Below are 14536 nucleotides of genomic sequence, written 5' to 3'. Positions count from 1 at the left end.
ATTCTGTCAGGGATGTTCAGTCTAACCCCATGCTATTCTGTCAGGGATGTTCAGTCTTACCCCATGCTATTCTGTCAGGGATGTTCAGTCTAACCCCATGCTATTCTGTCAGGGATGTTCAGTCATACTCCATGCTATTCTGTCAGGGATGTTCAGTCTTACCCCACGCTATTCTGTCAGGGATGTTCAGTCATACTCCATGCTATTCTGTCAGGGATGTTCAGTCTTACTCCATGCTATTCTGTCAGGGATGTTCAGTCTTACCCCACGCTATTCTGTTTAGGGATGTTCAGTCTTACCCCATGCTATTCTGTCAGGGATGTTCAGTCTTACCCAACGCTATTCTGTCAGGGATGTTCAGTATAACCCCATGCTATTCTGTCAGGGATGTTCAGTCTAACCCCATGCTATTCTGTCAGGGATGTTCAGTCTTACCCCATGCTATTCTGTCAGGGATGTTCAGTCTAACCCCATGCTATTCTGTCAGGGATGTTCAGTCTTACCCCATGCTATTCTGTCAGGGATGTTCAGTCTTACTCCATGCTATTCTGTCAGGGATGTTCAGTCTTACCCCATGCTATTCTGTTAGGGATGTTCAGTCTTACCCCATGCTATTCTGTCAGGGATGTTCAGTCATACCTCATGCTATTCTGTCAGGGATGTTCAGTTTTACCTCATGCTATTCTGTCAGGGATGTTCAGTCATACCTCATGCTATTCTGTCAGGGATGTTCAGTCTTACCCCATGCTATTCTGTCAGGGATGTTCAGTCTTACCTCATGCTATTCTGTCAGGGATGTTCAGTCATACCTCATGCTATTCTGTCAGGGATGTTCAGTCTTACCCCATGCTATTCTGTCAGGGATGTTCAGTCTTACCTCATGCTATTCTGTCAGGGATGTTCAGTCATACCTCATGCTATTCTGTCAGGGATGTTCAGTCATACCTCATGCTATTCTGTCAGGGATGTTCAGTCTTACCTCATGCTATTCTGTCAGGGATGTTCAGTCATACCTCATGCTATTCTGTCAGGGATGTTCAGTCTTACCCCATGCTATTCTGTCAGGGATGTTCAGTCATACCTCATGCTATTCTGTCAGGGATGTTCAGTCTTACCCCATGCTATTCTGTCAGGGATGTTCAGTCTTACCCCATGCTATTCTGTCAGGGATGTTCAGTCTAACCCCACGCTATTCTGTTAGGGATGTTCAGTCTAACCCCATGCTATTCTGTCAGGGATGTTCAGTCTTACCCCACGCTATTCTGTCAGGGATGTTCAGTCTAACCCCATGCTATTCTGTCAGGGATGTTCAGTCTTACCCCATGCTATTCTGTCAGGGATGTTCAGTCATACCTCATGCTATTCTGTCAGGGATGTTCAGTCATACTCCATGCTATTCTGTCAGGGATGTTCAGTCATACTCCATGCTATTCTGTCAGGGATGTTCAGTCTTACTCCATGCTATTCTGTCAGGGATGTTCAGTCTTACTCCATGCTATTCTGTCAGGGATGTTCAGTCTTACCCCATGCTATTCTGTCAGGGATGTTCAGTCTAACCCCATGCTATTCTGTCAGGGATGTTCAGTCTTACTCCATGCTATTCTGTCAGGGATGTTCAGTCTTACTCCATGCTATTCTGTCAGGGATGTTCAGTCTTACTCCATGCTATTCTGTCAGGGATGTTCAGTCTTACTCCATGCTATTCTGTCAGGGATGTTCAGTCTTACCCCATGCTATTCTGTCAGGGATGTTCAGTCTTACCCCATGCTATTCTGTCAGGGATGTTCAGTCATACCTCATGCTATTCTGTCAGGGATGTTCAGTCTTACTCCATGCTATTCTGTCAGGGATGTTCAGTCTTACCCCATGCTATTCTGTCAGGGATGTTCAGTCTTACTCCATGCTATTCTGTCAGGGATGTTCAGTCTTACCCCATGCTATTCTGTCAGGGATGTTCAGTCTTACTCCATGCTATTCTGTCAGGGATGTTCAGTCTAACCCCACGCTATTCTGTCAGGGATGTTCAGTCTAACCCCATGCTATTCTGTCAGGGATGTTCAGTCTAACCCCATGCTATTCTGTCAGGGATGTTCAGTCTAACCCCATGCTATTCTGTCAGGGATGTTCAGTCTTACCCCATGCTATTCTGTCAGGGATGTTCAGTCTAACCCCATGCTATTCTGTCAGGGATGTTCAGTATAACCCCATGCTATTCTGTCAGGGATGTTCAGTCTAACCCCATGCTATTCTGTCAGGGATGTTCAGTCTAACCCCATGCTATTCTGTCAGGGATGTTCAGTCTTACCCCACGCTATTCTGTTTAGGGATGTTCAGTCATACCTCATGCTATTCTGTCAGGGATGTTCAGTCTAACCCCATGCTATTCTGTCAGGGATGTTCAGTCTTACCCCATGCTATTCTGTCAGGGATGTTCAGTCTAACCCCATGCTATTCTGTCAGGGATGTTCAGTCTTACCCCATGCTATTCTGTCAGGGATGTTCAGTCTTACTCCATGCTATTCTGTCAGGGATGTTCAGTCTAACCCCATGCTATTCTGTCAGGGATGTTCAGTCTAACCCCATGCTATTCTGTCAGGGATGTTCAGTCTTACCCCACGCTATTCTGTCAGGGATGTTCAGTCTAACCCCATGCTATTCTGTCAGGGATGTTCAGTCTTACCCCATGCTATTCTGTCAGGGATGTTCAGTCATACCTCATGCTATTCTGTCAGGGATGTTCAGTCTAACCCCATGCTATTCTGTCAGGGATGTTCAGTCTTACCCCACGCTATTCTGTCAGGGATGTTCAGTCTTACTCCATACTGTTGTTTACTCAGACTGGACACTAAACCAGTTCCCTCTGCCCTGCAAGGACTCTTATCTCAAGATTACAAAAAAAAGAAGTTTGAACTCCCAAAGATCCACATTGGATTGAAACATTGCCTGATATTATCACTATTCGCTACCTGTTTTGTCATTTCCTAAGAGAGCGTGTTTGACATTTGATTTCTTCCAGGGACACAGCAGGACAGGAGAGATATCAGACCATCACTAAGCAGTACTACAGACGAGCACAGGTACGGTAACGCTACTCTTCCCTCAAGATATTGTAGGTAAGAGGTCAGATCAGGAGAGACAGGGGCGGCAGGGGTAGCCTAGTGGTTAGAGTGTTGGACTAGCAACCGGAAGGTTGCGAGTTCAAACCCCCGAGCTGACAAGGTACAAATCTGTCGTTCTGCCCCTGAACAGGCAGTTAACCCACTGTTCCCAGGCCGTCATTGAAAATAAGAATTTGTTCTTAACTGACTTGCCTGGTTAAATAAAGGTTAAAAAAAAAAAAAAAAAAAAAAAAAAGCAGACCATCACTAAGCAGTACTACAGACAAGCACAGGTAAGGTAACGCTTCTCTTCCCTCAAGATATTGTAGGTAAGAGGTCAGGATTCCTTCACCTTAGTCTAATCGGTCTGGTCATGAGCCTGGAGACGAGGGTGTTCTCCCTTCTGAACATGCATTGCACTTGTAGCTAAAGCTGCAGTCGTACGTGAAATATGTACTGTAGTTATGGTTGGTAGCACGGTTTCTTGGTGCTAGTTTCCTCCTGTCCACTCACCACCCTTATCACCCCATGGGTTCTAAACCACGTGGGGTTGCTGTGACAACCATAACTGAATTAGCTGACAAATCGTCTTCTCTACCCTCTCCTCTTCCCTCCCCTCATCTCCTACCCTCTCCTCTTCCCTCATCTCCTACCCTCTCCTCTTCCCTCCCCTCATCTCCTACCCTCTCTTCTTCTCTCCCCTCTTCTCTCCTCATCTCCTACCCTCTCCTCTTCCCTCCCCATATCTCCAACCCTCTCCTCGCCTCTCTTCAGGGAATATTCCTGGTTTACGACATCACAAGTGAGCGATCCTTCCAGCACATCATGAAGTGGGCCAGCGATGTGGACGAGGTGAGATCAAGGGGAACAAGGGTTAGAGGTCAGGCCAACTTATTTTATATAGCGGCACAGGGTGCTTTTGTCAAATCAGACTGAATGACTCTCCCTCCCTCCCCCCTCCCCATCTCCCTCCCTCCCCATCTCCCTCCCTCCCTCCCCATCTCCCTCCCTCCCTCCCCATCTCCCTCCCTCCCTCCCTCCCCTTCCTCCCTCCCTCCCATCTCCCTCCCTCCCCCTCATCTCCCTCCCTCCATCCCTCCCTCCCCATCTCCCTCCCTCCCCATCTCCCTCCCTCCCTCCCCATCTCCCTCCCTCCCTCCCCATCTCCCCCTCCCCATCTCCCTCCCTCCCTCCCCATCTCCCTCCCTCCTCCCCATCTCCCTCCCTCCCTCCCCATCTCCCCCTCCCCATCTCCCTCCCTCCCTCCCTCCCTCCCCCCCATCTCCCTCCCTCCCTCCCTCCCCATCTCCCCCTCCCCATCTCCCTCCCTCCCTCCCTCCCTCCCTCCCCATCTCCCTCCCTCCCTCCCTCCCCATCTCCCTCCCTCCCCATCTCCCTCCCTCCCTCCCCATCTCCCTCCCTCCCTCCCTCCCCTTCCTCCCTCCCTCCCATCTCCCTCCCTCCCCCCATCTCCCTCCCTCCATCCCTCCCTCCCCATCTCCCTCCCTCCCCCCATCTCCCTCCCTCCCTCCCCATCTCCCTCCCTCCCTCCCCATCTCCCCCCCTCCCCCCATCTCCCTCCCTCCCTCCCTCCCATCTCCCTTCCTCCCCCCATCTCCCTCCCTCCCCATCTCCCTCCCTCCATCCCTCCCTCCCCATCTCCCTCCCTCCCCATCTCCCTCCCTCCCTCCCCATCTCCCTCCCTCCATATCTCCCTCCCTCCATCCCTCCCTCCCCATCTCCCTCCCTCCCTCCATATCTCCCTCCCTCCCTCCCTCCATATCTCCCCATCTCCCTCCCTCCCCCCATCTCCCTCCCTCCCTCCCCATCTCCCTCCCTCCCTATCTCCCTCCCTCCCCATCTCCCTCCCCATCTCCTCCCTCCCTCCCTCCCCATCTCCCTCCCCATCTCCCTCCCTCCCCATCTCCCTCCCTCCCTCCCCATCTCCCTCCCCATCTCCCTCCCTCCCCATCTCCCTCCCCATCTCCCTCCCTCCCTCCCCATCTCCCTCCCTCTCTCCCTCCCCATCTCCCTCCCTCCCTCCCCATCTCCCTCCCTCCCTCCCTCTCTCTCAGTATGCTCCTGATAACATCCAGAGGATCCTCATAGGGAACAAGTCAGACGAGGAGGAGAAGAGGCAGGTTGCTACAGAACAGGGCAACAAGCTGGCCAAGGATTATGGGATGGACTTCTTTGAGACAAGTGCCTTCACCAACCATAACATCACAGAGGTGAGTGGCTGACAGCTCCCGTAGAAACACTGTACGGCTGGCTGCCTGCCTGTCTGTCACAGGACCAAAGGCAAACACCACGGCCAGACTACCGGTATGTGAATTATTGATGACGATATAATGGAACAACATTTCATCCTTAGTCACCTTGTCTTATTCTGTATCTCCCAGAGTCCAAGTCATACAGTGGGGTAAAAAAAGTATTTAGTCATCCACCAATTGTGCAAGTTCTCCCACTTAAAAAGATGAGAGGCCTGTAATTTTCATCATAGGTCCACTTCAACTATGACAGACAAAATGAGGAAAATCCAGAAAATCACATTGTAGGATTTGTAATGAATTTATTTGCAAATTATGGTGAAAAATAAGTATTTGGTCACCTACAAACAAGCAAGATTTCTGGCTCTGACAGTTGACATACAGTGATCAGTGGAATCTGCTGACGGGAGAACAGGCTCGTAATAAAAAAGACCCGGAACGGAGCAAATGGAACGGCATCAAACATCTAGAAACCATGGAAACCATGTATTTTGATTCCATTCCACTGATTCCACTCCTGTCATTACCACCGGCCCGTTGTTCTCAAGTCAGGTGCCGTCACACCTCCTGTTCATCACAGCCTGTATACAGGATCACAGATCAGACAGAGATCAGTTCCACCACACTGTGAGGTCGCAGACCGTTGTAATGGAGCTCAGAGCTGAACTACACTGTGAGGTCTCAGACCGTTGTAATGGAGCTCAGAGCTCAGAGGGAGGAAGATCTAAGGATAGCAGAGAGACTTTGAGGAGTTGACGCTGTTTGAACAAAGGTCTGGCGCTCCATGCTGAACCACACTGTGAGGTCGCAGACCGTTGTAATGGAGCTCAGAGCTCAGAGGGAGGAAGATCTAAGGATAGCAGAGAGACTTTGAGGAGTTGACGCTGTTTGAACAAAGGTCTGGCGCTCCATGCTGAACCACACTGTGAGGTCGCAGACCGTTGTAATGGAGCTCAGAGCTCAGAGGGAGGAAGATCTACGGATAGCAGAGAGACTTTGAGGAGTTGACGCTGTTTGAACAAAGGTCTGGCGCTCCATGCTGAACCACACTGTGAGGTCGCAGACCGTTGTAATGGAGCTCAGAGCTCAGAGGGAGGAAGATCTACGGATAGCAGAGAGACTTTGAGGAGTTGAAGCTGTTTGAACAAAGGTCTGGCGCTCCATGCTGAACCACACTGTGAGGTCTCAGACCGTTGTAATGGAGCTCAGAGCTCAGAGGGAGGAAGATCTACGGATAGCAGAGAGACTTTGAGGAGTTGACGCTGTTTGAACAAAGGTCTGGCGCTCCATGCTGAACCACACTGTGAGGTCGCAGACCGTTGTAATGGAGCTCAGAGCTCAGAGGGAGGAAGATCTACGGATAGCAGAGAGACTTTGAGGAGTTGACGCTGTTTGAACAAAGGTCTGGCGCTCCATGCTGAACCACACTGTGAGGTCTCAGACCGTTGTAATGGAGCTCAGAGCTCAGAGGGAGGAAGATCTACGGATAGCAGAGAGACTTTGAGGAGTTGACGCTGTTTGAACAAAGGTCTGGCGCTCCATGCTGAACCACACTGTGAGGTCGCAGACCGTTGTAATGGAGCTCAGAGCTCAGAGGGAGGAAGATCTACGGATAGCAGAGAGACTTTGAGGAGTTGACGCTGTTTGAACAAAGGTCTGGCGCTCCATGCTGAACCACACTGTGAGGTCTCAGACCATTGTAATGGAGCTCAGAGCTCAGAGGGAGGAAGATCTACGGATAGCAGAGAGACTTTGAGGAGTTGACGCTGTTTGAACAAAGGTCTGGCGCTCCATGCTGAACCACACTGTGAGGTCTCAGACCGTTGTAATGGAGCTCAGAGCTCAGAGGGAGGAAGATCTACGGATAGCAGAGAGACTTTGAGGAGTTGACGCTGTTTGAACAAAGGTCTGGCGCTCCATGCTGAACCACACTGTGAGGTCGCAGACCGTTGTAATGGAGCTCAGAGCTCAGAGGGAGGAAGATCTACGGATAGCAGAGAGACTTTGAGGAGTTGAAGCTGTTTGAACAAAGGTCTGGCGCTCCATGCTGAACCACACTGTGAGGTCGCAGACCGTTGTAATGGAGCTCAGAGCTCAGAGGGAGGAAGATCTACGGATAGCAGAGAGACTTTGAGGAGTTGAAGCTGTTTGAACAAAGGTCTGGCGCTCCATGCTGAACCACACTGTGAGGTCGCAGACCGTTGTAATGGAGCTCAGAGCTCAGAGGGAGGAAGATCTAAGGATAGCAGAGAGACTTTGAGGAGTTGACGCTGTTTGAACAAAGGTCTGGCGCTCCATGCTGAACCACACTGTGAGGTCTCAGACCGTTGTAATGGAGCTCAGAGCTCAGAGGGAGGAAGATCTACGGATAGCAGAGAGACTTTGAGGAGTTGAAGCTGTTTGAACAAAGGTCTGGCGCTCCATGCTGAACCACACTGTGAGGTCTCAGACCGTTGTAATGGAGCTCAGAGCTCAGAGGGAGGAAGATCTACGGATAGCAGAGAGACTTTGAGGAGTTGAAGCTGTTTGAACAAAGGTCTGGCGCTCCATGCTGAACCACACTGTGAGGTCTCAGACCGTTGTAATGGAGCTCAGAGGGAGGAAGATCTAAGGATATCAGAGAGACTTTGAGGAGTTGACGCTGTTTGAACAAAGGTCTGGCGCTCCATGCTGAACCACACTGTGAGGTCGCAGACCGTTGTAATGGAGCTCAGAGCTCAGAGGGAGGAAGATCTACGGATAGCAGAGAGACTTTGAGGAGTTGACGCTGTTTGAACAAAGGTCTGGCGCTCCATGCTGAACCACACTGTGAGGTCTCAGACCGTTGTAATGGAGCTCAGAGCTCAGAGGGAGGAAGATCTACGGATAGCAGAGAGACTTTGAGGAGTTGACGCTGTTTGAACAAAGGTCTGGCGCTCCATGCTGAACCACACTGTGAGGTCGCAGACCGTTGTAATGGAGCTCAGAGCTCAGAGGGAGGAAGATCTACGGATAGCAGAGAGACTTTGAGGAGTTGACGCTGTTTGAACAAAGGTCTGGCGCTCCATGCTGAACCACACTGTGAGGTCTCAGACCGTTGTAATGGAGCTCAGAGCTCAGAGGGAGGAAGATCTACGGATAGCAGAGAGACTTTGAGGAGTTGAAGCTGTTTGAACAAAGGTCTGGCGCTCCATGCTGAACCACACTGTGAGGTCGCAGACCGTTGTAATGGAGCTCAGAGCTCAGAGGGAGGAAGATCTACGGATAGCAGAGAGACTTTGAGGAGTTGACGCTGTTTGAACAAAGGTCTGGCGCTCCATGCTGAACCACACTGTGAGGTCGCAGACCGTTGTAATGGAGCTCAGAGCTCAGAGGGAGGAAGATCTACGGATAGCAGAGAGACTTTGAGGAGTTGACGCTGTTTGAACAAAGGTCTGGCGCTCCATGCTGAACCACACTGTGAGGTCTCAGACCGTTGTAATGGAGCTCAGAGCTCAGAGGGAGGAAGATCTACGGATAGCAGAGAGACTTTGAGGAGTTGACGCTGTTTGAACAAAGGTCTGGCGCTCCATGCTGAACCACACTGTGAGGTCTCAGACCGTTGTAATGGAGCTCAGAGCTCAGAGGGAGGAAGATCTACGGATAGCAGAGAGACTTTGAGGAGTTGAAGCTGTTTGAACAAAGGTCTGGCGCTCCATGCTGAACCACACTGTGAGGTCGCAGACCGTTGTAATGGAGCTCAGAGCTCAGAGGGAGGAAGATCTAAGGATAGCAGAGAGACTTTGAGGAGTTGACGCTGTTTGAACAAAGGTCTGGCGCTCCATGCTGAACCACACTGTGAGGTCTCAGACCGTTGTAATGGAGCTCAGAGCTCAGAGGGAGGAAGATCTACGGATAGCAGAGAGACTTTGAGGAGTTGAAGCTGTTTGAACAAAGGTCTGGCGCTCCATGCTGAACCACACTGTGAGGTCTCAGACCGTTGTAATGGAGCTCAGAGCTCAGAGGGAGGAAGATCTACGGATAGCAGAGAGACTTTGAGGAGTTGAAGCTGTTTGAACAAAGGTCTGGCGCTCCATGCTGAACCACACTGTGAGGTCTCAGACCGTTGTAATGGAGCTCAGAGGGAGGAAGATCTAAGGATATCAGAGAGACTTTGAGGAGTTGACGCTGTTTGAACAAAGGTCTGGCGCTCCATGCTGAACCACACTGTGAGGTCGCAGACCGTTGTAATGGAGCTCAGAGCTCAGAGGGAGGAAGATCTACGGATAGCAGAGAGACTTTGAGGAGTTGACGCTGTTTGAACAAAGGTCTGGCGCTCCATGCTGAACCACACTGTGAGGTCGCAGACCGTTGTAATGGAGCTCAGAGCTCAGAGGGAGGAAGATCTACGGATAGCAGAGAGACTTTGAGGAGTTGACGCTGTTTGAACAAAGGTCTGGCGCTCCATGCTGAACCACACTGTGAGGTCGCAGACCGTTGTAATGGAGCTCAGAGCTCAGAGGGAGGAAGATCTACGGATAGCAGAGAGACTTTGAGGAGTTGACGCTGTTTGAACAAAGGTCTGGCGCTCCATGCTGAACCACACTGTGAGGTCTCAGACCGTTGTAATGGAGCTCAGAGCTCAGAGGGAGGAAGATCTACGGATAGCAGAGAGACTTTGAGGAGTTGACGCTGTTTGAACAAAGGTCTGGCGCTCCATGCTGAACCACACTGTGAGGTCTCAGACCGTTGTAATGGAGCTCAGAGCTCAGAGGGAGGAAGATCTACGGATAGCAGAGAGACTTTGAGGAGTTGACGCTGTTTGAACAAAGGTCTGGCGCTCCATGCTGAACCACACTGTGAGGTCGCAGACCGTTGTAATGGAGCTCAGAGCTCAGAGGGAGGAAGATCTAAGGATAGCAGAGAGACTTTGAGGAGTTGAAGCTGTTTGAACAAAGGTCTGGCGCTCCATGCTGAACCACACTGTGAGGTCGCAGACCGTTGTAATGGAGCTCAGAGCTCAGAGGGAGGAAGATCTAAGGATAGCAGAGAGACTTTGAGGAGTTGACGCTGTTTGAACAAAGGTCTGGCGCTCCATGCTGAACCACACTGTGAGGTCTCAGACCGTTGTAATGGAGCTCAGAGCTCAGAGGGAGGAAGATCTAAGGATAGCAGAGAGACTTTGAGGAGTTGACGCTGTTTGAACAAAGGTCTGGCGCTCCATGCTGAACCACACTGTGAGGTCTCAGACCGTTGTAATGGAGCTCAGAGCTCAGAGGGAGGAAGATCTACGGATAGCAGAGAGACTTTGAGTTTTCAATTATGGTGCCATCAACCTCCTGTGAATGACATATACATTGACATGTACAGTGCATTCGGAAAGTATTCAGACCACTTGACTTTTTCCACATTTTGTTACGATACAGCCTTATTCTAAAATTAATTAAATTACTGTTTTTCTACAGCCAATACCCCATAATGACAAAGTGAAAACAGCTTTTCATACATTTTTGCAAATTTATTAAAACTTTAAAAAACGAATACCTTATTTAAATAAGTATTCAGACCCTTTACTACGAGACTCTAAATTAAGCTCAGGTGCATCCTGTTTCCATTGATCATCCTTGAGATGTTTCCACAACTTGATTGGAGTCCACCTGTGGTAAATTCAATTGATTGGACATGATTTGGAAAGGCACACACCTGTCTATTTAAGGTCCCACAGTTGACAGTGCAAAAACCAAGCCATGAGGTCGAAGGAATTATCCGCAGAGCTCCCAGACAGGATTGTGTTAAGGCACAGATCTGGGGAAGGGTACCAAAACATTTCTGCAGCATTGAAGGTCCCCAAGAACACAGTGATCTCCATCATTCTTAAATGGAAGAAGTTTGGAACCACCAAGACTCTTCCTAGAGCTGGCCGCACAGACAAACTGAGCAATCAGGGAGGAGGGCCTTGGTCAGGGAGGTGACCAAGAACCAGATGGTCACTCTGAAAGAGCTGCAGAGTTCCTTTGTGGAGATGGGAGAACCTTCCAGAAGGACAACCATCTCTGCAGCACTCCACCAATCAGGCCGTTATGGTAGAGTGGCCAGACAGAAGCCACTCCTCAGTAAACGGAACATAACAGCTCGCTCCGAGTTTGCCAAAAGGCACCTAAAGTCTCTCAGACCATGAGAAACAAGATTGAACACTTTGGCCTGAATGCCAAGTGTCACGTCTGGAGGAAATCTGGCGCCTCCTCTACAGTGAAGCATGGTGGTGGCAGCATCATGCTGTGGGGATGTTTTTCAGCGGGAGAGACTGGGAGACTAGTCAGGATAGAGGGAAAGATGAACGGAGCAAAGTACAGAGAGATCCTTGATGAAAATCTGCTTCAGAGCATTCAGGACCTCAGACTGGGGCGAAGGTTCACCTTCCAACAGGACAACGACCCTAAGCACACAGCCAAGACAATGCAGGAGTGTCTCTGAATGTCCTTGAGTGAACCAGCCAGAGCCCGGACTTGAACCTGATCAAACATCTCTGGAGAGACCTGAAAATAGCTGTGCAGCGATGCTCCCCATCCAACCTGACAGCTTGAGAGGATCTGCAGAGAAGAATGAGAGAAACTCCCCAAGTACAGGTGTGCCAAGGTTGTAGTGTCATATCCAAGATGACTCGAGGCTGTAATTGCTGCCAAAGGTGCTTCAACAAAGCACTGAGTAAAGGGTCTGAATACTTATGTAAAAAATGATCATCTAAATGCCTGTTTTATCTTTGTCATTATGGGGTATTGTGATGTCATTATGGGCTATTGTGATGTCATTATGGGGTATTGTGATGTCATTATGGGGTATTGTGATGTCATTATGGGCTATTGTGATGTCATTATGGGCTATTGTGATGTCATTATGGGCTATTTTTTTGTGTAGATTGATGAATGGAAAAATCTATTTTATCCATTTTAGAATAAGTCAAGGGGTCTGAATACTTTCTGAATGCACTGTATACAGTGATTATATATAGGGGTCTGAATACTTTCTGAATGCACTGTATACAGTGATTATATATAGGGACCTATACAGTGACATATATACGGTGATATATACAGTAATATATATATATATTTGCACTAACAGTTAAATTAATGATTGGCGTTGCAAAACACTTTGCTGTCCTTCACCCAGCCCTTCACGCGATTGGCTGAGCAGGTCCTGTCGGCCAATAAGAAGGACCTGGACCTCCTGAGGGCGTCGGTCACAGATGAGCTCAACCTCGCCGCCCTGGAGGAGGAGGAGGGCATCACAGACGGGGCCGCCGCCTCACAGAAGAGCTGCTGGTGTTAAGGGCCTGGTCAAAAGTAGGGAACTATATAGGGAATAGGGTGAGAAAAGTAGGGAACTATATAGGGAAAGGGTGAGAAAAGTAGGGAATAGGGTGAGAAAAGTAGGGAACTATAGGGAATAGGGTGAGAAAAGTAGGGAATAGGGTGAGAAAAGTAGGGAACTATATAGGGAATAGGGTGAGAGAAGTAGGGAACTATATAGGGAATAAGGGTGAGAAAAGTAGATAACTATATAGGGAATAGGGTGAGAGAAGTATTGAACTATATAGGGAATAGGGTGCCACTTCTCCTTATGTAAGGACTGGGTCTGGCTGCGTCTTGAATCACACCCTATTCCTTATGCGAGCTCTGCTTGAAAGTAGTGCACTTTGTAGGGAATAGAGTGACATGGTGGGAGGGGGGGGGGGTGACACTTCTCGTAGCTGATTGCCTTTCTACCATTGTAGGTGGTGTACTGGTGTTTGATAGGTTTTTACCAATGATGTATGTAAACCCTGGATTGCTAATGCTATGTATTGGCCAATGAGATGCTTTGAAGTCACCGGTCGGCCATATTGGCTCTCCTCAGAAAAGCAGTCCTCTCGGAATGAATGGAATTCTACAGTATTTCATTGAAATGCTTCAAGGGCAAAATTACATGTATTTAAGTATTTTTGTTGTTATAGTGGGAACAGTAATATCAGTACTTAAAAAAATAATAATAATAATAATATTTTTTTGTATGTTTAGCTCACACAATATAATTTAAAAGTATGCTTTAAGTTGTCTGTAATAGAATAAATGTGGCAAAAACAAATATAGACATTTATAAATGCATTTCTATATCTTCCTAGGTCATTTTTTTTTACATTGGTGGGGGAGTACCAAGATGGAGGCGCGGTGGCTTCAAAACAGTGCCCCTTATCAGTCATCTAGTGTATATAGAAAGCATAGTGGTTTTTCATGGTATTTTTCATTGTAGTTCATAGATTTCGGCACCAGATGGTGCTACTGATACATGCTGCGTTGCTATATGAAGACGATACCCTGCAGAGCTGTCGATGAAGGGGTCACGACACATTACATACACTGTTCTACTGTAGTGAGTCTCAAATCACACCTTATTCCCTTCATAGTACACTGCTCGGCTCTGCTCAGACCTACTGCACTATAGGGGATAGGGTGTCGTTTGTAATGCAGACAATGTTCCGTTTAGTTTTAGCTTTACAATTGTGTTTCTCAATACAACTTTCCATGATAATGTATGTTAGTTTAATGTTAGTTTAAACCTATGAGCATTAACAAGGCCTGGAAAAAGGTGTTGACTTTTAATTTCGATGCTCTAGAAATATTCCATCTGTGATTCTATCTATGATGCCATATTATCCACTAGATAGCTGCTGTTTCCGGAGTAGCCCATCGAATGGAAACTTAGAAACGCATCATCCAGACTAGCAAAGGACCAGCAAGAGATTTGTCATGTGTCCAACGTCCGTCCGTCCTCGTCTTCTTCTTCTGCCTTGCAACTTCAATGAAGTTAATTATTTAACTGTTCATGATACCCCTATATCCCTCGTTTAGCCTTTTGACCAGATTGGCTATAGTAACTGATCATAGGACTGACCTCTACTGTCTGCAGCTACTGACTCAATGTTACTACCGCTACTGTCAAAAACTACTGTTTGTGTGCAAGTGATAATAAGGTATGTCATTTTGAATGAAATACAGGACAATGATCTCTAAGGGTGAAATACAGGACTATGATAATTAGATACAGGTGAAATACAGGACTATGATAATTAGATACAGGTGAAATACAGGACTATGATCTCTAAGGGTGAAATACAGGACAATGATCTCTAATGGTGAAATACAGGACAATGGTCTCTAATGGTGAAATACA

At 48.3% G+C, this 14536-nt stretch overlaps 1 protein-coding gene across 1 annotated transcript in view; it reads left to right on the top strand.

Moving 5' to 3' along the window:
* Positions 1-13027, top strand: part of LOC135505602 (ras-related protein Rab-15-like) — a 38968-nt gene extending 25941 nt beyond the window's left edge. The window contains exons 3-6 of the mRNA XM_064924667.1: positions 3017-3077; positions 3873-3950; positions 5174-5329; positions 12497-13027. Coding sequence (XP_064780739.1) covers positions 3017-3077; positions 3873-3950; positions 5174-5329; positions 12497-12655 — 454 coding nt within the window. The 3' untranslated portion in view covers positions 12656-13027. The remainder of the gene's footprint in view (positions 1-3016; positions 3078-3872; positions 3951-5173; positions 5330-12496) is intronic.
* Positions 13028-14536: the final 1509 nt, after the last annotated feature.

Source organism: Oncorhynchus masou, chromosome 19, assembly GCF_036934945.1.
Source record: "Oncorhynchus masou masou isolate Uvic2021 chromosome 19, UVic_Omas_1.1, whole genome shotgun sequence".
Taxonomy (NCBI): Eukaryota; Metazoa; Chordata; class Actinopteri; order Salmoniformes; family Salmonidae; genus Oncorhynchus; species Oncorhynchus masou.
This window is presented reverse-complemented; position numbering and strand designations above follow the sequence as displayed.